This window comes from Dipodomys ordii, unplaced genomic scaffold (genome assembly GCF_000151885.1).
Source record: "Dipodomys ordii isolate 6190 unplaced genomic scaffold, Dord_2.0 Scaffold3, whole genome shotgun sequence".
NCBI lineage: Eukaryota > Metazoa > Chordata > Mammalia > Rodentia > Heteromyidae > Dipodomys > Dipodomys ordii.
The window spans coordinates 35,799,452-35,824,204 of NW_012267219.1; the positions used below are offsets into that span (position 1 = coordinate 35,799,452).

General features: G+C 37.6%; 1 protein-coding gene across 1 annotated transcript in view; it reads right to left on the reverse strand.

Moving 5' to 3' along the window:
• Positions 1-18,439, reverse strand: part of Slc41a2 (solute carrier family 41 (magnesium transporter), member 2) — a 63,881-nt gene extending 45,442 nt beyond the window's left edge. Inside the window, exons 1-5 of the mRNA XM_013020017.1 lie at positions 17,804-18,439; positions 13,452-13,559; positions 8,214-8,285; positions 5,750-5,894; positions 2,376-2,522 (exon numbers count right to left, since the gene is read on the reverse strand). Coding sequence (XP_012875471.1) covers positions 2,376-2,522; positions 5,750-5,894; positions 8,214-8,285; positions 13,452-13,559; positions 17,804-18,358 — 1,027 coding nt within the window. The 5' untranslated portion in view covers positions 18,359-18,439. The remainder of the gene's footprint in view (positions 1-2,375; positions 2,523-5,749; positions 5,895-8,213; positions 8,286-13,451; positions 13,560-17,803) is intronic.
• Between the last annotated feature and the right edge of the window lie 6,314 nt (positions 18,440-24,753).

The following is a 24,753-nucleotide window of genomic DNA, read 5'->3' on the forward strand; positions in this document are numbered from 1 at the left end:
TTGCATGCATGAGGCCCTGGGTTCGATTCCTCAGCACCACATAAGCAGAAAAAGCCAGAAGTGGTGCTGTGGCTCAAATGGTAGAGTGCTAGCCTTGACCTGAAGAGCTGAGGGACAGTGCCCAGGCCCAGAGGTCAGGCCCCATGACTGGCAAAAAACAAAACAAAACAAAACAAATATTTAATAATACTATTTTTCAAAATTATCCTAACATTCCATTTTACTTTATTCCTTGATCCAGTTGAAGTATTAATACATCACTATGTAATGCTGCAAATATTAAAAGTTTTAGACAATATATTATAATGAAGACTTTTATAAGAGTTCATCATTTATAAAACATAAAAAATAAAAATTTAAATATCAGTCACATTTGATCTGTCTTCTGGATTTTTATAGTACACAGCCTATATCATTATAACAATTGTCATATTTATTTATAGTAACATTCTTCAGTGACATACTCTTTCTTAACTACTGTGTTTTCAACTGCTGAGATGCTTTGGTATTTACCAAACAATTGAGAAATGCTTTACAAATAACTTAATAATAATTAAGTACCCAAATCTGTAAAAAATATACAGTACTTTCTTGAATTTTAGGTACACAAGGAACTTATTCCCAAACCGCCACCAACTTTCCATTTCTTTTGTTTCCTTTTCTTTCTTTTTTGGGGGTAATGTTACTAGAGATTGAACTCATATCCTCATATTTTCTAGGTAAGTGTGCTACCATTTAAGATATACTCTCAGCTTCTTTTGTTTTTTAGTTATTTGGAAGATAGGTTTTCAATGTTTATAAACAGATAGGCTTGAATCTCACTCCTCCTATTTATGTTTCCTGTGGAGCTGAGACCAGATGTGTGCGCCCAAACCAAACTTGTGTTGAGGATGGAGATCTCACTAATTTTTTGCTCTGGTAGGACTTGAACTCAAGTGTTCCACATTTCTACTTCCCAAGAAGCTGGGGTTATAGGTATAAGCTACTACACCCAGCCAGTTCCCACCTCCTACTTTAATGTTCTTTGACAGATCCACACAATTTCTGTATTTCTATTTTCTTAATAATGTTGGGGAAAACCTTTTCCTCTTCCCCTTTCTTCTTTTTAGCTCTTCCTCATAGTAGGAAAGACTTATCTAACTAGAAAGGCTAGGGAAAGCAGCAGTGAGCATGCCTGACAGGAATTCTTCTCTAGTTCAGTCCACAGCCTGTTCTTCAGTTGTCCGTCCACCTTTGAGTGGTGAATGGAATAAGTATAAGAAAAGCTTCAAAGCGGTGCTGTAGCTCAAGTGGTAGAGTGCTTGCTTTGAGCTGAAGAGCTGAGGGACAGCGCTCAGGCCCAGAGTTCAAGCCCCACAACCAACAAAAAAATAAAACAAAACAAAATAAGAAAAAGCCTCATTAGCTGACTAGTCATAAGCTAATATTTCAATTCCCATAACACTTCAACATCCAAACCTAAATTATATAGTAATTTAGAGAAGGAAAAATCAGTTTATTACTCCCAAAATAAAGATTATAGCAGATTTAAAATTATCTCTTCAAAAATGTAACTCTCATTTTGAGAAGGAAAAAAGGGAGTTGAGCATTAGCCTGGATACTATGGTGACAAGATCCTATATTTAGGTCATTACCACTTACAGTGCTGTACTTTACCTCAAGTGAATACATCTTTATCTTCCCAATGAGAAAAGGGTTCCCTGAACATGTACTTCAAGTCTTACTGAATAGTGTCTTTAAGTAACAAATTAAATAGTTTAAGGCAATTTTATACACTAACTAAAGCTTCCCTTGACATCTCCAAAAGTTGTAGAAAATCATGGGATTTAGGATGTCAAATAGAACCTTTTCAGATATGTTTCAAGAACACATATTTGAGACTCTTCTTCAAACTAAGTATTCATTCCATATACCTGTATAGAACTTATAGAAATATGTAAAAATATGAATAGATGTTTGCTTTTGGCTTGGCTTGTAAACTCTGTTTTTTCCCCTGTATTACTATGGACTTGTTTTCTTTTTCTTTTTTGCCATCTAAAAAACTGAAAGCACAATCGAAATCACAATTATATTCATGTGTCATTGATAGCAGTCCCACAAAACAAATTTGCATTAAAGCAATTCATTAGACTCTATAAATACTCTATCTGTATTCATCAGGAATTATACACATAATAAGTCCAACCTCACACAGCATTTAGGATCATTTATATGGTGTTATTTTTCCCTTTTGTTAATTGTCATGAGGCTACTTATTGGTATCAGTTTCTGGCTAGGGAGAAAAAGCTCATTGGTAAATGGAATCCATAACATTGCTGCAATAATATTTATTTAAAGAGATTCTGAATAAAAATTATAATTTAAAGCCAACTTACCAAGACATGAGTACAAACCCTGACTTATCCAAGCTAAGATGGCAAGAGTTATAAGGTCTCCAAAACTAGCAGCAATGGGTGTAGCAACATTATCCGGATTGATACCAGTCTTCTTTGAGCCAACGATAACTCCAACCATTATTATCCCTAAAAGAAATATGGTTTATTACTTTTAATGTTATGATTCAGAAAATCACTCCCCCCAAAAGTGAAATACATAGACTAAACAAACAGCATGTCAATTCTAGTTATTCAGCTCAGAGAAGCTGATTAAGCAAACAGAACACTTTTTACTGTAATGCTTTGGCAAGATGCCCTTCCACAAAGTCCAAGGCAAGAAAATGGAAGATTTGAGAAGTTCAGTGTTTCATGTATAATGTAAAAGCTACTATAAAATTACATTAAAACTAAAATTCTGAATTTAGCATATACACACTACATTAGATGCAAATATACATGTATCAAGCTCAAAGATTTACATTTAACCTTCAGGTAAGGCATAAAAATATCAATGTAAGGTGAGTTTTATTTATGCACATAGTAACTGAGAAGACCAATAAAAATGTACTTGTTCACATGTAGCATAGAAATTCTTGCTTTAATGAGGCCCTGGGTTCGACTCCTCAGCACCACATAAGCAGAAAAAAAAAGCCAGAAGTGGTACTATGGCACAAGTGGTAGAGTGCCAGCCTTGAGCTGAAGAGCTGAGGGACAGCGCCCAGGCCCAGAGTTCAGGCCCCACGACCGGACCCCCCCACCAAAAAAAAAGAAATTCTTGCTTTATTTTTAAGGTATTAAAGTATTAAGAAACAATAAGTAATTAAATTTTGAGCACTAGAGGCCTGAACACAACAAATAGTCTTTGTGAAAGATAGTCTATAAAATTTCAGTCTATAAATTTGCAAGAGAAGAGAAAAATGTAATTATGTACTTAAGCTTTTGGATCCTTAATTTTTTGAATCATACAAATAGGAGAAAATGATAATATCAACAATCATTTTTGATGTTTAATTTTTTGAATCAAATAGGAGAAAATGATAATATCTACAGTCAAACTCATAGTTAGCACATTAAAAAATTTAAATGTTTAATTCATATGCTAACTATAAGTCAACAAAATATACCTGTGAAAAAGGTCACCAGACTTTGAGAAGAAAAATTACCATAAATGTTTTTTATCCCAGCATACTCAGTTTATGGATAATAAAACAGATCTTGGGGAGTAGTGCTTGAATTCTTGCTTAAAGTCACACAGTTTGTCACTCTAGACCAGTGTATTATGTTTGGTTTGGTTTTGTTCACTCTAACCAACAAAGCCAAATCTGCAAAAGATTAATTTTTCTATTACATCAAATAATGTCCTCACATCTTGTATTCTGGAAAGTTTTTATCATTTGGCTTACTTTATTCATAGTACCATTAAAACAAAGAGGAGGGCTGGGAAGGTGGCTCAGTGATAGAGTGCTTGCCTTGTATGCATGAGGCCCTGGGTTCGATTCCTCAGCACCACATAAGCAAAAAAAAAACTGGAAGTGGTGCTGTGGCTCAAGTGTTAGAGCACTAGCCTTGAGCTAAAGAGCTGAGGGACAGTGCCCAGGCCCAGAGTTCAAGCCCCGCGACCAACAAAAATAAATAAATAAAACAAAGGGAAAAAAAGAAGCTAGAATGGCAGAAAAGTTTTTAAATTCCAACAGTAAGCTAACAAAATATAATTATAGAAAAATGTTATTTTCCAAATGAATACATTTAAAGATCTATGTAGAGCTAGGTGTCAGTGGTTCATACCTATACTTCTAGATACTCGGACAATGAAATACATAGGACCACGATTTGAAGCTAGCCTAGTTAAAAAAGTTCACTAGACAATATCTCCACTTAACAAGCAAAGAGCAGGGCTGGAAGCATAGTGCCAATGGTAGAGCAACAGACAAGGAAATACCCTGAGTTTAACCCCAGTACCAGGACCCATATAGGATGTATTCCTATAACAATGCCATAGCTGGAAGCAAGCTTTGCAAGGATCAAGGCCTGTTAGAAAAAGCTGTATGGGAGGAGACTTGGATTTTAGTTCTGAATCTGCTACAAACAAGCTGATGAAATTGGATATGTCATCTTACTTGTTTGTATCAGTTGTCTCACCTACAAAGTGTACATAAATTAAGATGATCAAAAAGCTCAAGTTATCATAAAACTAAAATACACATTACTTAAAGTATGAAACTTTGTCATAAATATGATATTAAGAGAAGTAAGCCTGACCCAAAGAAACATAGGCTGCATGATTTCCCTCATTTGTAATAATTAGAAGGTCACCATAAGGTACCAGGTAGCTGATACTTATAATCCTAGCTACGCAGGAGGCTGAGGGGAAAGGGAGGGAGGGAGGGAGGGAGGGAGGGAGGAAGGAAGGAAGGAAGATAGTCAAGTGTGGTGGCTTACATCTCTTAGCATTTAGGAGTCTTAAGGTAGAAAGACAGTGAGTTCAAGGCCAGCCTGGGTTTCATATTGAGCCCTGACCCCAAAAAAGAAACAGTTTTGGGAGAAGAGGAATAATCTAGCTGATAAGTTCATACAGGGGAGCGAGGAATAACCTAGCTGAGAAGTTTGAATGCAAACCGTTTTTAAAGCTTCTATTCTTTATCATTATAGCCAACAATATGCTATATTTGTAATGCCACAGAAACAAGGAAGGTATTTAACTGGTTTGATCTGAGGAAGGTTATGGTTTATTTGTTCATTGAGACTTGAGACTTTAGGGGCTAGGAAGGTGGTTCAGTGGTAGAGTGCTTGCCTTGCATACATGAGGCCCTGGGTTTGATTCCCCAGCACCACATAAGCAGAAAAAAGCCAGAAGTGGTGCTGTGACTCACGTGTGTTAGAGCACTAGCCTTGAGCTGAAGAGCTGAGGGACAGTGCCCAGGCCTAGAATTCAGGCCCCACGACTGGCAAAAAAAAAAAAAAAAATCTGAAATAAAAAAAAAATAAAAAAAATTTAAAAAATAACAAAAAATCTGAAAAGTTGAGACTTTAAAGTTGTTTCATAGAGAGATATTATTATTATTACACTTAGTACTCAAGTGACAAGCCAATAAGTACCCTACATGATTTCCAGGAAGAAGGTTCTGAAGGAATTTAACTTACAGAGTCAAATTCCCTGATCTTATTTGGAAACTATACTTGAGTGCCTAAAGCCAGAAGCCAGTCTCAAAAAGCCTGTTTCCAGCATAAATAATAATATGAAAATGTATCTGAAATACGATTTGAAAGTTTGCAATAGCATTGTTTTCCTGCCATTTTTGGTCAGGAAGAAGTACCAGTTAAATAGAAGTAATTATCATGGAGGAAGATCAGCCGTGAGTCATTTATTTGCTCACCCTGCAGAAGGGATGCAATGAAGGCGGTCGCCACGCTGCTGGAGCACAGAAGGATGGAGTGACTGAGGTAGTATTTCCCCTCTGGAATCCAGCCCAGCACAATCGCTGCCACTGCTGCTAGGAACCCAACCACTGTTGCCTGAACCTGGAAATATTTTGACAAAATCCAAACCAATTAGTAATCTGTAAAACATATTATGCAAGCATTACATACAAGAAGTCAGGAGAAAGTACGTATAGTAACTGCGCTGCATCACCTTTTTAAGAAGCTATATTTGAGGATTAACATTACTTCAGACAGTGGGCTCCCAAACTGCCCTGATTTGCTGCCGGCAAGTATGGGAAAAGATCTAGTAATATTATTTTAGTAAACATCCAACACGTCTTGTTCACAATTTTAGTAGGTAACTTCTCTGGAAGAGAATAACCTTTTCCCTGCTCCACCCACCCCTCCACCTTCTCTCCTTGCTTTTGTCCACTGGTAATGGCTCCAACCAATTACCACCTCACCAGCAGGCACCAGTGATGTCTTGAGGTTGCTGCTTGGGGCTCCCAGTTTTTATATACTCTTGTGGGAGTGAGGCAGACACAGGCACTCAACTGCAGCAGCTAGGACCAGCAAATCCCTCTCTTGTGATCATGCAGACCAACAAGGTTGAGAATATAACCAGGTAAGGGGGGGTGCTAGGACTATTAGAAGCTGAGATGTTAATTGCTAGAATAATTTGATGGACATTTTTATACTTAAAACATAGTTTTAACTATGAGTTACAATTCTCATTAAAGAGTTGAAGGTAGTTAAAGAATACAATTAAATATATTTTCAAAAATTGTATGTATCATATATAGTACTCTAGTGGGAGGAAGATTTGTCTGGTTTTAGTCTTGTCTTCTTTTGGTTTTGTGTGATGGTGGGAATTGAACTCAGGACTATTTGCACCCTAGGCAAGTACTCTACCACTGAGCTACATCCCTAATTCAGTTATCAGATGTTTTGATGATCACCTCTACATATGTTCAAATAAGTTTAAACTAAAAGGATACTAAGTCTTCTTTAAAATGATACTATGACCTAAAAGATGAAAATAAAGCCCAAAAAGGTCATGTAAACTGGTAAAAGTTATAGAGGTGGTAATGTTGGAGCAGAGATTAGATCCTAGCCCTTGTTATTTCCAACCCCGCAATCTTAAAATCATTTGCATGGATGTATCTTTGAAATGCATTATATGAGAGTATATTCCTACAACTATCTCTCAGTTTAATATCTATCTAACTTTCCCTAAGCTCACATTATTAGGTAGGTAAGCACAGAAGGTAGCAGCAGTGTTGAGCTTAGAGCTGGGAGAGTATGGAAGAGGGCTGAAGAGATATTCACCTGAGATCCTGAGACTAGAAAGTGACACTGATTATATAAAATTCATGGCTGGGTTCATATGTAATCAGTAACTGAATGTATTCATTTACATTAACATTAATAACTTAACAATTAAGGAAAAACAAATGGCTGGCCAAAATATATCAACCGAGCTCAGTTTAACTAAACAATATATTTCAAAAAAAAAATAAGTGGGACATAGCAGTGCATGCCTATCGTTCTAGACTTGTAAGGCTTAGGCAGGAGGACCACTTAAGTCCAACTCTGTTTTAAAATAAAAAAATATCATAAAAGTAATAAGATAGCACCTAAACAATAAGATGTTAAACAGCTGTTTGTATAAATATTAACAAAAATTCTGGGTTACGTTATAGTTATGAAGTATTATATATATTTTTCTATATTATAGAGTGTATTTTTTCATGTTTGGAAGAATTTGACCAGTTTCTAGAAATATGGTAACTTTCCGAGGTCAGATGTATCCATTGATATCATCGTTTTTTTTTTTCAGTTGGTTGTGGGGCTTGCTCCAGGGCCTGGAGATGTCCCTAACCTCTTTTGCTGAAGGTTAATGCTCTACCACTATAAACCACAGTGCCACTTCTGGTTTTTGAGTGGCTAATTGGAGATAAGAGTCTTATAGGGGGCTGGGAAGGTGGCTCAGTGGTAGAACGCTTGCCTTGCATGCATGAGGCCTTGGGTTCAATTCCTCAGCACCACATAAGCAGAAAAAAAAAGCCAGAAGTGGCACTGTGGCTCAAGTGGTAGAGTGCTAGCCTTGAGCTAAAGAGCTGAGGGACAGCGCCCAGGCCCAGAGCTCAGGCCCCACGACCGGACTCCCCCCCCCAAAAAAAAGAGTCTCATAGGTACTTTTCTACCTGGGTAGGCTTTGAACTGTGATCTTCAGATCTCAGTCTCCTAAGAAGCTAGGACTATAGGCATGAGCCACTAGCACCCACCTGATATTATCACTTTTTGAGGTATTTTTGTGTCTCTTAAAATAAGTAAATGGTAAACTTCATAGCACTAAAATTTACTCCATTCCCAGAGGAAGTACTAAGACCTATAAAGAAATACTGCATTACTTACCTGCTTTAATGCCAAATTGCCAATTATTAGGTTCCACTTTTCAATTGGTGAGTCCATTTTCCCAATGTTTACCTGTGAAAGAGGATATTTCCATGAATCTAGTAATCTATATTCTATCTGCTCTTTTTAAATAGGCTATGAAGTTTTAAAGTATAAAATGAGTCTTCAGTAAATCTGACAAGTGAAAATTGTACTTTGAATATAATTCCTACTTTATTACCAGATTGGCATCTAGTATTGAGCATGGCTGAAACTTTTTTTCACTTTAATAGCTTTCAGGAACTAGTGGATCTGTTACCATTACCCCTATGTATGCTGAGCTGTTTTATTTTTTTTTAATTTATTTATTTATTTTTTATTTGTGAACATACTGTACAGAGGGGTTACAATTACATGGGCAGGATAATGCGTACATTTCTTACCAAGCATTGCAGCCTCCTCCTTTGGTTTACCCTTCACATCCCTTCCCAGCCTTCCCCCTCCCCCCCAATGCTGAGCTGTTTTAGAACTAACATCATCAGCTATGATCCTAACATGCCAAATTTGTGTACTGAGGCCCAGTAAAAGTGATTATATAATCTTGAGCTGCTGGCACTTAATTCCATGTTATAAAATAACTAATGTAATTTGAAAAATTATTGACCAGAAAACAAGATATAAACAAATCAGTCATTTGTACATAAGTTATATTTGAATCATGACTAAAATTGTTAGCAACTAAAATACATTCAGCTCACAAATAAATTTTGATCATGTACCTCATCTATTAAAATGTATACACATTTCCACTAAAGTGAAGAATATTCTCCAAAATGAGGCTATTATTAGTCACATAATCAGTTGCTCTATGAACAACATCATATTTCTCAACTACTTTAGGATTCAAAAAGTATACATCTAAATCTGCCAAGTGTTTCTAATGCAGCCACTTGGAAAGCAATAAATGTTCATTAGTAAAAATTTTATACTGAGTTGGATTTCAATTATTCATCTATTTTACCATGGAGGATTTTCAAATGTTAGGGGGAAAAAAGCTTACAAATGAATGGGTAAAAAGAAGCAGATAGATAAGGATTATTATTTCTGAGTAGTTTTTTTTTTCCCATGAGCACACTATTCAATCAAGCAGGGTAAGTGGTGTGTCAACCTTTTCTCTCTCAACTTGGAAAAAAGATTTTGTTCTGCAGTCTCCAAAAAAAGTATCCAATAAATGCAAATTGTGAGATTTCTCACTATCTCAGAGTAATTGTTTGTGCAGTCTTATTTATATATTTATTTTCTAAGCCTGAAAATAAATTATTGTAGCTCTAATAGTCTGGGGCTCTGCTCAAGTGAGTGATAAAGTATAAGAAATATTTGAAAACTGAACCTGCTTTAGGTTTAGAACTTAAGCAGGCACAGGAAAATTAGTGTTATTTTAAAATAACTCTTAGGAAGATGTCTATAGCTGTAGGAAACAATCTAAGATGATTCAATAAACCACTGCATAAAGTATAAGAAGTCAACACTGCTGGATGTTGGTGGCTCACACTTGTAATCCTAGCTACTCAGAAGGCTGAGATCTGATTATTACAGTTCAAAGCCAGACCAAAGCCAGACTCTTATCACCAATCAACCACCAGAAAACCGGAAGTGGCACTATGGCTCAAGAGCACTAGCCTTGAGCTGAAGAGCTGAGGGACAGTGCCCCGGGCCAGAGTTCAAGCCCCACACCACCACCAACAACAACAAAAAAAGAAGTCAACACTCCAGAATTGCTCATGAGTAAACAGGGTCTAGGAAGAACTCAAGGAAGGTGGGGTGGCAGAAGGAGTGAATGGTATGACATAGGGATGCTGCTGTGCCAGAATCTACTTGATACCATCACCTCCAGCCTTTTCTAAGGCCTGGTGCTATAGTCTGCCTCTCCAGCTAGAGGCTGCAGTCTGTCAGTGACAGGAATTTTCTTAAAAATTGGAGGACATAGATAGCAGAACTCATTGCTTGTTATAGGAAGTCAGACAGGACAGGCCTCTAGCCTCTGCTAGAGGTATACCATGTTAGGCCTCAAGCCCTGTTCCAGAGCTTCAGGTCATTTGTCTGACTCTCCAGCCACTGGTCTTGTCTTCTGCAACATCCCTCCCATCTGCGTAAGCTTCATTTCCTCTACTTAATTCCATAGAGTTGCAGCATATACCATGGCTCTGTTTTCTGAGCTAAACCAGACTGGCAGTATAACTTTCAACTGTTAAACCTAACTATTATAAATGAAGATCACATTCTCTATGTCCCTTCCATATGTAGAAGTCTCTGAATGAGCAACCTTTTAACCTAACAAAATGATTTCAAATTAAAACAATGTATAATGTAAAATAATTTTAGGATCCAATTAAAATGTAATAATAAAGAGAAATTGACCTAAATTTGGGGGAGAGAACAAGTATTATACGTTGTGCATTGAGATCGGAGTGGGGTTATGGCAACTTTTGCCTCCTGTTGTGTAAAACCTGTGCCACCTACTCTATGTCTGGTAATTTAGGATGATATGAACTCATTAGGTGTTTTCAGAATTGGAGAGGGAGAAGCATCACTACTTTTGATGTTCTACTTTTATACAATTAGTTGACCTAATGGTGCTTAGCCAGAGACACCAAGCCATTGTAAAATGATAAGATAGAAGAGGGCATGATCTGATGAAGACTTCTGTGAAGCTTGCAATAATTTAAATTAATATTAAAGTAGTAGAAAGAGGCCAATAGGTTGCAGAGACACCATGAATTTGCTCGTTAAAATATTGATTTAACTCTGAATATATTTTCTTTTAGTTCTTTGAATATATTTATACCAGTTGCTTGGAATTACTGTTAAACTCAACATCAGGCCCACTGGAAGTCCCTTCTCATTGGCTAGATATAAGTCATGATTTTTGGTGATACTTCTTTGTTTCTTTCCATGTCTAATTAGTTTGTTACAAACTGACAGTGTCAATAACATGCTGTAGTGACTCTGGATACTGTCAATGTTCTTCCCAAAATTCTGAATATTCCTTCTAGCAGGCCATAGACTCTTCTTCACTCAATGTGATTCTCTTCCACAATGCAGAGCAGCTCAGCTCCCCACCTGGTTCTTCTGGCTAGCAATTCTTGATTTTTAACCTAGCCCTTTGGGGCTATCTTTTGCATCTATGGAGAATTCTGCAGCTGAGAATCTATGTTCAGATTGGTGGGTTCGTTCTTATGAAAGTCTCCCATAAACTTCTACCTGCTATGTTAGCTCCAAATTCTGCCATCTGAAATTTTACTAGTAAAATTTCATCTTTCTGCTACTGTAGATATGCACAAGTCACACAGGAACTCATGTCAAAAAAGGGAACAAACATACAAATCTGTGCCAGCTAACTTTAGTCTTTCAAGTACATAAGTTTCTTTCCATACTCAGTTTACTATCATTCTTCTTTCATGTCAAAAAAGGGAGCAAACATACAAATCTGAGCCAGCACTTTGGTCTTTCAAGTGTATAAGCTTCTTTTCATACTCGGCTTACTATTATTACCATCATTTGTTTCCACAATGGTGAATCCTAAAGGAGTGTTATGGTGATATAATGATGCCCTTTTGCATTTCTAAACCAAACTCAGAACACTGACAAAGGCAGTATTTTTAAACATGTTAATCTCTTGAACCTTTTGAGTGAGAGCTTTATGTAGCTAAAGATTTAAAAGTATATATCCTATAATATATTCTAAATAAATAAAAAAGTATTTACAAGAATATTCATCATAAGCTAGGTGCAATGCTTGCACTCCTAGATACTTGGGGGGGCTGAGACTGAAAGGATCTAGTTTGAGGCAACCAAAAGCTGGGTTTAGTGGTATATGCCTGTCATCCTACCTTTACGGAAGGCTAAGGTCAACTACAGTCAGGATGATTGTAGTTGCAGGCCAGCCCAGGCCAAAAAAGAAGTTCATAAGACTCTGTCTTAATGGAAGAAGCTGAGCATGTAGCTCATGCCTGGTATCTCAACTACAGCAGGATAAGTAAAATAGAAGGACTGAAATAAAGGCATGTATCTAGGCAAAATAGAGACCCTATTTCAAAATAACAAGTATGTAAAAGGGCTAAAGGTGTGGCTCAGAATAGAGTGCCTACTAGCAAGTGAGAGGCCTTGAGTTCAAATTCTAGTACCGCCACCAAAAATAAAAACTATATATCACATTATTGTTTGTAATAGCAGAACATTAGAGTCTAGATAAATAGATAGATAGATATTCAGTAATAGATAATGAATTAAATAGGGTATTTTTATATGATATAAAAGTGCATAGCCAAAAAAATGACATGGACCTACATTTATTGATACAGAAAAGCAAACATGATATATTTGGAAGTCAGAATTACACATTATAAAAAAAGAAAATGTAGGATTCCAGTTCTTTTAGGGTACATAGTATGCATATGCATTATGACATACTATCTGGACATATATAAGTCCAGATAGTCAAGTACAGAGAATCTTTTTTTTTTTTTTGGAAGTACTGGGAGTCAAAGTTGGGACCTTGCATATGCTAGGCAAGCATTCTATCATTGAGCTATATTCCCAGCCAATAAAGAAAAAAGAATAGCAAATATTAATAGTATTTGTTTGTAGGTAGAGAAGCAGAGGTAGTTTTAGATTTTACTCCTTATACCTTTTCTTTTTTTTTTGTCGATCATGGGGCTTGAACTTTGGGCCTGGGAGCTGCCCCTCAGCTCTTCAGCTCAAGACTAGCATTGCTCTACCATTTGAGCCACAGCGCCACTTCAGGCTTTTTTTATGTGGTGCTGAGGAATCAAACCCAGGGCCTCATGCATTCAAGGCAAGCATTCTACCACTGAGCCACCTTCCCAGCCCCTTTTCTCTTTTCTTGTTTTCACAGTAAACATGTATTACATTCACATCACAAAATGTTTAAATACGGTTCTACCAGCCATAGAACCAAGGAAAATCTCAGTTTCTGCCTCACCCCATATCTTAAACATGACAGTAATTGCTAGAATGCTTGGAATTAAAAGGGGCAAGTATATTACTCCCTCTGGTGATAAAGTAAAGCCTGTGAAACTCAGATTATAACCTTGAGAGCTTCAGAATGTTGTGAGTCAAACCTGCTTAACATAGCTCCCAGGTTCAGACAGAGGAAAACAAGCTCCTGACACAAGCTCTTCTGCTTAAAGAGAGACTAGTATGAGTGATATACATAAACTGAGTTAAGAGAAAACTTACTGCCGTGGATAATCTGGATGCCAATGTCATTTCCAAGTTCCCTTTGAGGCCAAGAAGAGCAGGAACTAAAATGAAAACTTCTGTTACATTTTTGAATACTTCCCAATGCTGTAAAAACATGAAAACAAAAAAGTTAGACAGTCTTTTTTTTGTGTGTGTCGGTCGTGGGGCTTGAACTCTGGGCCTGGGCGCTGTCCCTCAGCTCTTCAGCTCAAGGCGAGCGCTCTACCACTTGAGCTACACCGCCACTTCCTGGACAGTCTTTTTTTAATGCTCAAAACAAAGACATTTCTTTAAAACAATTATTTTTCAAACTTTGCATCCATGTTTTGAAGGATTACACAGGTAACTAGTGAACATTTAGTATCATCTCAATCTCTTGATCTCTGAAGCTCTCAGCTACTCAAGAAGACTCAGTTGGAGTGACAGTTGCCATTCTACATTCACATGCTACATAAGCCTAAACTCTTTTTCTGTCATGCTGTGGATCAAATCTAGTGCTATAAGCACTCTGTCACTGAGCTACATCTTTACTACTTGAGGTGTGTGTGTGTGTGTATGTGTGTGTGTGTGTGTGTCTTGAACTCAAAGCCTGGGCACTATCTCTGAGCTACTTTTGATCACACTTAGCACTTTACCACTTCAGCTATCAGTTCTACTTTTGGCTTTTTGTGATTAATGGAGATAAGGCTTTCTCAGAGTTTTCTGCCTGGGCGGACTTCAAACTGTGATGTTCATATCTCAGCCTCCTGGGTAGCTAGGATTATAGGCTTGAGTCACCAGCACTCAACAGCACTTACTTTTTTTTTTTTTTTTGAGACAGGGCCTTGCTATATAACTCAGCTGAAATTTACAATGCCCTGTCTGTGTTTCCTTAGTGCTAGGATTACAGGTAGGAACCTCCACTCCCAACTATCACTTTATAAAGGCAACAGTTAATACACCTAGTGGTTAAGAGCACAGGACCTGGAACCAAATCATTTGGATTAGAATAAGTTCCAACACTACTTACAACAATGGCATTAATATTATTACCTCATTTCCTAAATGAAGAAATAAAGATTCAGAAAGGTTAAATGACATTCCCAAAGTCAAAAGAAAGAACTTAAGGCTAGGTGGTGGTACATACCTGAATTCCAGGTACTCAGAAACCAGAGATTGGGAGGATTTAAGTTCAAGGACATCTTAAGCAAAAAATTGGTGAGACTCCATCTTAACTAACAAAAGCTGGGTATGGTGTCCTGTGCCTGTCATCCCAGCTACATGGGGAAGCGGACCATGGTCTAAGCAGGACTGCCCACAAAAGAGAAACTTTATCCCCAAAATAAATAAAGAATAAAGGGTGACAGTATGGCTCAAGTGGTAGAGCACTTATCCAGCAAATGTAAGTAAGGCCCTGGATTCAAACCCCAGGACTTAGAGTTGACCTCAGGAATTCTAAATAGGCCCATGTTCTGGTTCCTATTTTAGGGCTAAGAGGGTACTGAATACAGGATAAAGAAAATAACTCCAAACTGGAAATTAAATGTGTGCCTTTAGGCATAAACCTGAGCCTACCCAGCAAGGCAATCCAGCTTATCTTTCAGATCTTAATGTCCTTGTTTATAAAATGAAGATAATCTCCACCAAGTCTAGCCATTAGAGGTTTAACAAGGAGAGTGACAGACAGGAAAGTACGCTATGAATTGAAAGAGTATAGTAATATCTTAATAACACAAGTGATTTTTAACAAATGATAAGAGGTGATTGTCTCAGTAGGAAACTTTATGAACATATTACCTTCATGCCAAAAAAGTAACAAGAGTATATATCTAGTCACTAACACCAAGACAGGTGAGAAAAAAAAATCTGTTTTTTCTAAAACAACTTGTTTCAAAGAAATTCTTTGGAAATGCTTATCAGAACAATCTTTTTTAAAGTCTTGCTATGAAGCTGGGTGCCAGTGGCTCACACCTGTAATCCTAGCTACTCAGGAGACTAAGATCTGAGGATCTCTGGTTCAAAGCCAGTCAGGGCAGGAAAGTCCATGAGACTCTTATCTCCAATAAACCACTAGAAAACTGAAGTGGTGCTGTGGCTCAATTGGTAGAATGCTTGCCTTGAGCTGAAGAGATGAGGGATAGTGCTCAGGCCCAGAGTTCAAGCCCCACACAGACCAAAAAAAAAAAAAATCTTGCTATGGCCAGGTGCCAGTAGCTCACACCTATAATCCTAGCTACTCAGGAGGCTGAGATCTGAGGCTCACTGTTCAAAGCCAGCCTGGGCAGGAAACTCTGTGAGACTCTTATCTCCAATTAACCACCAGAAAACTGGAAGTGGCACCGTGGCTCTAGTGGTAGAGTGCTGGCCTTGAGCTGAAGAGTTCAGGGACAGTGCCCAGGCCCAGAGTTCAAGCCCCAAGACTGACCAAAAAAAAAAAAATCTTGCTATGAAGAATTCACAAAGGAAATCCCTCCAAGGTTCATCTCAACTAAGGATGTACCTTACAAAATATTGGAGAATGCCAGGCATAGTTGCCATACCTGTAATCCAGGCAACACAGAAAGTGAAGATGGAAAGATCTTGGTTAGAAGACAGCCCAATATGTAGAGATGATAGGGATGATGATGATGATGATGATGATGATGATGATGATGATGATGGATGCAAGTGTAATAAAAGCTAACAATCTCTAACTCTCACTCTCATTGATTGCCTTGGGCAGTTTCTTTAGATCTAGTTCAGTTAATATTCACAATGAACCTAGGAGATATGTAGTATTTTTAAAATTAAATGCCAGACATAATTCATGAAAATATTTTATCTGTTACCAGTTTAAGACACTTACATGATTCAACTTTAGAAGCATGAGCTCAGCCATGTATAATGGTTCATTGCACCTGTCTTAAATGTTGTAAATATGCTCTCCAAGAATCACTGGAGTCACAACAATAGACACACACACAAAAATTGTCTCTGCAAGGCAAAATTTACTTCTACAGAAGGGTCGCCATCAGCCAAAACTCTGGCAAGCAAGCACAAAGAGCAGGCAGGCAGGCTGCCCCCACACATCCCCATTTATCTCTAATACAATAAGCTCTGCTCCTTTGCTCAGATTGGTTGAGCTCAGGTTCACAAAATCTACTCATGATTAGTTAGTTTGAATAGGGTAAAATAAATTTATACATACTGACTTTGAAATAAGGTTAACAGTATACAAGTAATCTTAAAATATATCCACACCCTCTGCTACTTCTTGAACAGTCTTGGGCTTGTCTTAATTCCATCTTGAAAAGAAACCAGTTTAAGACGAAACCTTGCCAGGTGGTGGCTCATGCCTGTAATCCTAGCTACTCAAGAGGTTGAGATCTGAAAATCATAGTTTGAAGCCAGTCCCAGCAGGAAAGCAGGAAAGACTCATCTCCAATTAATCACAGAAAAAGCTGGAAGTGGTGCTGTGGCTCAAGTGGTAGAGCACTTGCCTTGGGCAAAAGAAGCTCCGGGACAGCTGCCCAGGCCCAGAGTTCAAGCTACAGGACAAGAAAAAAATCCTTCCTTATCCCAAAGCAGTTCCTCTTTTCCTAAAAAGAGCTAAGCCACCAAGTCAAAGCAATATACTTTGATAGAAAAGACAGTTTTTCTCACATAAGGGATAATTTAATAATGAAAGAAACTGGAAATCTAGTGGAAAGAAAAAGCATAAACCACCTCTTTACCCTCTATTCAGAAATAATAATAGTTCCTCCAGTTTGGCAAAAAATGAAAAAGATCACGAATATCCAGTGTTAAGCTAGGTGCCAGTAGTTCAAGCCTGTAATCCTAGCTACTCAGGAGGCTGAGATCTGGGGATCAGAGTTAGAAACAAGCTTGGACAGGAAATTCAGGAGACTCTTATTTCTAACTAACCAGCAAAAGCCTAGAGAGGGAGTTATGGTTTAAGTAGTAGAGCTCAATCCTTGAGCAAAGAAGCTAAGGGACATCACCCAGATCCCGAATTCAAACTCCAATACTGGAAATAAATATTCATATTCTAATGCCCAGACATTTCATGTTTTTAATCTATGAAACTGTGAAAATAACAGTTAAATACATAAAGCTATGCTTAAAAGGATATCTATTAGAACACCAATGAGAATAATGAATTTTGGTATATACATACAATGTAGTATCAAACACTCATTTTAAATTCTAAAAACCTTTACAGAACTGGAGATGTAGCTCAGTGGCCGAACACTTGTTTAACATGCACCAAGCCTGGAGTCTAGACCTGACTCCACAAAAATAAAAAATGTTTGGGATTCAAAACCTCCATAAAGCATTTTGATCAGGAATGAAATGATAAAGAGGCAGTGCAGTTAAAGGTATAAACTCACCTGAACTATATCCAAAACCATGCCAGCCGAAACTGTGCCAAAGCCAGCTAGCAAAAATGGCACAAGAATCTGCAATGCCATGATGCCACTGGATTCCTTTGGCAACTTGGGAGTTGTTTCCACAATGACATCTTCACCACCCTCACTAGACAGATCTTCCTCCTGTAGCATGGCAGTACTTTCAGAAGCCTCCCTTCCATCACAGTAATTGTAGTTGGCATAGTCATCATACTTCTGGTTACAGCTTGAAGGTGTATGCCCATTATTGCCATGGTAAGTCTGCTCAGAGAAACTGTGATACTCCATGTGCTGCTCAGATCTGTTACTCAAAGTTGGTGCTGCATTTGATAATCCATCTTGCCAAATGCCATTTGTTCTTTTGTGCCTATCTTCCTGGTTTTTCTGGTAAATTACTGGGACCATACTCAACACTAAGTTTAAGAACTTATCAGACTGAATTGTATTTAAGTTTAAAGTCCAATCTACCAAACTTCCTCCGCTACTTGGACCATCACTTGTTTTATTAGTAATAGATCTTCCTTTGCTATTAGTCATATTGTCATCACTGAAATCCCTGTATTCTCAGATCTCAAGCTTCGTGAACCATTGCAGATGAGTCAGAACCATGCAAACACTTGCTTAAATAAAGTTGTTGACTTCATTGTACAGAAAATGACTCCACTTCTAAAAGATGTTTATAAGTTCCACAGATGGATTGGATCTGTAAAAAATTAATTAATTAATTAAAATTTTAAACTCAGACTAAGTGGGCTGGGAATTTAGCTCAATAGTAGAACACTGGCCTGGCATGTACAAGGCCCTTCTGAGACAGCACCACACACACACAAATCAGATTGACCATCACTATACTTAGATTTTCATTGCTAAAAGTACAAACTGTGCTTTAAACTAACCCTAAGGTAGCATTATAGACACTATACTATGTGGCCTTGAAGCTGAACTGTTTTGTGCCATGCAACTATTATGGGTGCAGAATTTTTTTTGTGTGTGTGATCAATCTTGTACAAAAGTGTTTCTCATATTTGCAAACTTTAATATGCACTTAAGATCTTCTGAAATAGAATTTATGAAATAAAATGATGGCGTCTATCAGCATAAAGGGGACTCAGAATCAAACTGTACCCTTCATTTATATATGTCACTAAGCAACAAAATCCAGTAAAGCAGGCTCTGTGACATGTTAATTGAAACTTCTTTGTTTTAACTATTTTTCAAATTAGACAAGTTGATATATTAGGGATATATCAATTCATACAACTAAATTTATACAACTACTTAAAGATAATTGTGTTTTGGGTTTTTCGTTTGTTTGTTTTTTGGTATGTCAGTGATGGGGCTTGAACTCTGGGCCTGAGCGCTATCCCTCAGCTATTCAGCTCAAGGCTAGTGTTCTACCACTTGAGCAACAGCACAACTACCAATTTTCTGATGGTTTATTGGAGACAAGAGTCTCACAGACTTTCCTGCCCTGGCTGGCTTTGAACCCCAATCCTCAGATCTCAGCCTCCTGAGTAGCTAGGATTACAGGTGTGAGCCACTGGCGCCTGTCTTAAAGATATTTTTAAGTGAGTGCCAGTAGAGATATTTATGCTACTCTTCAGTTACTTGGGAGGTTATAGTAGTCTAATATTCCCATTAAGAACCAGTGTCTTCAAAACTTCAATATAATGGCTTGTATTTAAATTCTGAACTTCATCAGTCATAATGCTTCTTACCTGTAATCCCAACAGTCAAGAGGCTGGGTCAGGTAAGATTATAAATTCAAGGCCAGACTTGGCCCCCCGACACACACAATTCTGAACTCTGTATAAATTATAATAAATCTTTAGGGAAAAGGAGTTCATTACTTTTTTCATTAAGGGCCAGTATTTGCATATGATTGAAAGCTTTTTGTGTTTTTTTTAAAGAATGTTAACAGGTATGGGACATACAAAGGCTAAAATCACGGCTAGTGAGTTCATCTACCCTCTAGTTTATTCCAGCAGTACAAACAATAGACAAGATATGCAAGCAACATAAATGTTTTCCAGTAGAGATGGATAGGTAAAGAAAATATGGCCTGCTGGGCACCTGTAATCCTAGCTACTCAGGAGGCTGAGATATGAGAATCATAGTTTAAAGACAGTGAGGGTAAAAAAGTCTATGAGACTCATCTCCAATTAACCAACAGAAAACTGGAAGTGGCCTTGTGACACAAAGTGGTAGAATGCCAGCCTTGCGCAAAAAAGTTCAAGGGAAGTACCCAGGCCCTAAGTTCAAACCCCATGCCCATCCCATGATCAACAGTGACAGAGAGAGAGAGAAGAAGGAAGGAAGGAAGGAAGGAAGGAAGGAAGGAAGGAAGGAAGGAAGGAAGGAAGGAAGGAAGGAAGGAAGGAAGGAAGGAAGGAAAGAAGAAAGAGTGAAAGAGGGAGGGAAGCAGGAAGGAAGGGAGGGAAAACGGAAAGAAAATTTGGCCTATGTATACATTGGAAGAGTATTTCAATGCCCATCAAAGAATAAAATCCTCCCATCCTCCCATTCAGGATGAACCACCATCCTGAGTTGTTAGGATTATAGGCATGTGTCACTGCATCTAACCAAATAAAACTCTGTAGACACTGTGTAAATGGTTTCCTTGCTTTATTAAAAATTGTAAGTTATTTTGGATAATTCACAATAAATATTCAATTGTATAATAGGTTCATAAAGATGAGGATTATACCAAAGTAATTTGCAATTACAGTTCTCAACAGCAGGATGGCTCTGTGGCTGCTTCATTTTCTTCAACTACTTTCATTTAAAAAATAAAAATGAGTACCTCCTGCTCTTGCCTTCTTATCTCCTCCTTCCTTCCTTCCTCCCTTTCTTTCTTTTTCTTTCTTTCCTTCTTTCTTTCTTTCTTTCTTTTCTTTCTTCCCTTTTCTGTTCTTTCTTTCTTTCCCTCCCTCCCTTCCTTCCTTCCTTCCTTGCCTTGCTTCCTTCTTTCCTTCTTTTTTGTGTTGTACTGGGGATCAACCCCAGGACCTATACCTTCTACAGAAGTATCTTCCTCTGAACTATATCCCCTACCCCTTTATTTCCATCAACTCTCTTTTATAACTTTCCTGTTTCTACACTTTCTATCATACTGTTCCTAATCACCTCACTGAAATATCAGAGCAAATCTATGCCACTTAAAAAAAATCTACCCATATTAATGAAGAACTAAGAATACAGGAAGGAATAGTCAAAATTATATAACCAAAACAGTCAATAACTGTCTTATTTTCAATTTAAAATAAATAACTGTCTTATTTTCAATTTAAAATAAATGTCTTATTTTCAATTTAAAATATAGCTTTCAAGTTAAAAGAATGTAGTTTGTCTCCTACTGCCAATTCATGTGCAATAGAGATGATCACATGAAATGTGATATTTAATGTATCTCTGGCTCTCAAAAATTAAAACTCAAGATGGGGTCTAGGCATGGTGCCACACACCTGAAATCCCAACTACTGGAGAGGCTGAGGTAAGAGAATTAAGAGTTCAAGGCCACTTGAGCAATTCTGTGAGATTTCCTAAAATTAAAAAAAAATGTATGTTTGTATTAAACACACACACACACACACACACACACACACACACACACACAAAACATATGGAAACATAAAAGAAGTCTCCAGCATTCAAAATGTACCATAGTTGTTTCACTGAGGTGTTAGAAATGACTACTGGAGGTAGGAGTGCATAGATCTCTTTTGCTTCCCCAAAACAAAGATCCATGCCCAAGCAACAATTCTAAGAAATAGGATGAGCTCAGTAAAAGTAGTGTGGATTTTATAAGGTATAAGGATGAATATAAGCAGGGGAGTATAGTGATTTATATATGTTTGCAATTTTATCATTGTTTCGCTATTTAAAGTACTTGGAAATGCTGGGAAGGTGGCTCAGTGGTACAGCGCTTGCCTTGCATGCATAAGGTCCTGGGTTCGATTCCTCAGCACCACATAAGCAAAAAGGAAAAAGCCGGAAGTGGCACTGTGGCTCAAGTGGTAGAGCCCTAGCCTTGAGCTGAAGAGCTGAGGGACAGTGCCCAGGACCAGAGTTCAGGCCCCACAACCGGACCCCCCACACACAAAAAAAAGAAAGAAATATTACTCCACAAACACTTGGTTAAACGTTTACTTCTAAAGTAGACGATAAATATCTTCCTTTGGAGGGAAAGGGGCTGAACAGAATTAGTTTTCTAAGAAAAATGTTGACTTTGTTGGCTGAAACTGACAATTTCCTACCTAAACTGAGTCCAGGAACTCAAAGCTTTAAGTTTCACTTAAACAGCAATTAGTGATACTTGACTTTATTGACAAGTTGGAGCAAATTCTCTAAGAGTAAGAAGCCAGCTAGCCATCATATGAGACTAAATTGCTATAAAATTAGCATTCTCTACAGAAAAACAGAAACTTGAGAAGCCACAGGCGTGGTTTGGCTACTCATAATGGAAAGCTAGCTACTGCCATAAAACAATCATTCATTTCCAAGGTTGCATGTTGTAAACTGTCATAAAATTGATCAACCCTAACGTTTATGTATAGCTAAAGAGATAGGCTAACATTTATATAAATAATTCATTTAAGCCTAAAAAATAATAATAACGATAATAATTTTTGTATAATATATCTTCACTATATCTCATAAATTTTCAAATGACAAAAGACTTAGAGCAACTGATTTTGTTCTCAGAATCACAACTTCCAATCCCCACCTCAGCAAAAATTAGCAAGATATTTTTTAAAGAAGCTTTATTTGGAAGAAAGATACATCCAAAAGAACCTAAAGCCCTATAGTCAAAGCTACTCAGGAAGCTAAGACAGGAAGATTTCTTAAGTCTAGGAGTTTAAAACCAGCCTGAACTATCTCAGACACAAAAAATTCCTAACATTCAGGAGGTTGAAGTAGGAAGATGTGGGTTTGAGGACAATCTTAACAATAATGTGAGTGAGTGAGTCCAAGGCCAGATTGGGCTATTATATAATAAAACCCTGCTTTAAAAAAAAAAAAGAGGGCTGGGAATGTGGCTTAGTAGTAGAGTGCTTGCCTAGCATGCATGAAGACCTGGGTTCAATTCCTCAGTAGCACATAAACAGAAAAAGCCAGAAGTGGAGCTGTGCTCAAGTGGTAAACTGCTAGTTTTGAGTACAAGAAGCTGGAGGACAGTTCCTAGGCCCTGAGTTCAAGCCCCAGGACTGGAAATAAAAAAGAGTACAAAGTAATGAAGGCAATAGAGCAACTAAATTAACTGGTAGACCAACTCTATTGACTAAGAAAATGCTGACAGAATAAATGTCCGTCCAAAGAGCTATGTAGATTGCATAAACAGAGTACAATGTATCATCAACTAGAGTGTGTATCAAAACCAGCCACCGAAGAGTGAAAAATAATTCAACTAGAAGTTTTTGTTAAAGTCATACTACAGAAGCAGTTTTTATAATATAAGAGGCAAGCAGCTGGGCTTGGTGGTGTATCCTATAATCCCAGATACTTAGGAGGCTGAGACTGGGGGATGAGAGCTGCAGGCTAACAAGACTCTACTCAGAAATAAAAAATACGAAAGAAAAGTGTTGAATGGGTATGGCTCAAATGAAAATACATATCCCGGAGGCCCTAGGTCTAATCCCAGGTTTTAAAAAAATCAATTACCAAGGCATCTATTTGAAACAAGATAATGAGTAATCCATAACACATTGAATCAGAGAACTGTTTTAAAATTGGGAAACTGTTTTTTTAAACATGAAGAAAAGATACATTTACTCTATCTTAAACTTTTTTTTTTTTTTTTTTTGCCGGTAATGGGTCTTGAACTGAGCCTGGACACTGTCCCTCAGCATTTCAGCTCACTTCCGGTTTTCTGGTTAAGGTTAATTGGATATAAGAGTCTCATGGACTTTCTTGGCTTTGAACCATGATCCTCAGATCTCAGCCTTTTGAGTAGCTAGGATTACATGTGTGAGACACCAGAGCCTGGCTAATCTTAAACATTTCTTACATGTAATTTATTTTAAATAAAACTGCCAAATACTCTTTCGAACCAGACATATTTTAATTAATTAACTTCCTGCTATTTCAGAAAGCATTACTTCAGTCATAAGTACAACCTCCCAGACTGGGAAGTAGGCTCAGTGATAGAGTGTTTGCCTCACATGCATGAGGCCCTAGGTTCAATTCCTCAGTACCACATAAGCTGAAAAAAGCCTGAAGTGGTGCTGTGGCTCAAGTGGTAGGGTGCTAGTCTTGAGCTGAAGAGCTCAGGGACAGTGCCCAAGCCCAGAGTTCAGCTCCCATGACTGGCAAAAAACAAAAAAAGTACAACCTCCTCTATATACATTCACTACATAGAAACCTACTTTTCTTTCATAAAAATTGAGACACCTAGGTTTTTTTCCCTTCAGGTGCAAGGAAACTTACAGCTGCACTGAAATCCAAAGCTTTTCATGAATTTATTTATCTATTATTATGTTCCTATACCTTTATTTGCTCTAGTATTGATTTAATATTCCATTTTTGGTAAGCCAGTACTTCTTTGTTGGTGTTTTATAAGCTGACAAAATATTGTGTAAGGAGACAAAGTTAAGAATGAAACACAAATAAATATATTTCCTTGTTTCTTTACCACTTAAAATCTAAAATAATATAGAAACTAAGTAACAACTAGTTTATCAACATTTCAAATGAGTAAATTGTTATTTATGACTCATACAAAGGTATACTTTCATATTTCATCTTTCTAACACATTCTAGTTCAATTTTTTTTTTGTCCAGTCGTGGGGCCTGAACTCTGGGCCTGGGCGCTGTCCCTCAGCTCTTCAGCTCAAGGCTAGTGCTCTACCACTTGAGCCACAGCGCCATTTCCGGCTTTTTTCTTTTTGCTTATATGGTGCTGAGGAATCAAACCTAGGGCCTCTGGCTTGCAA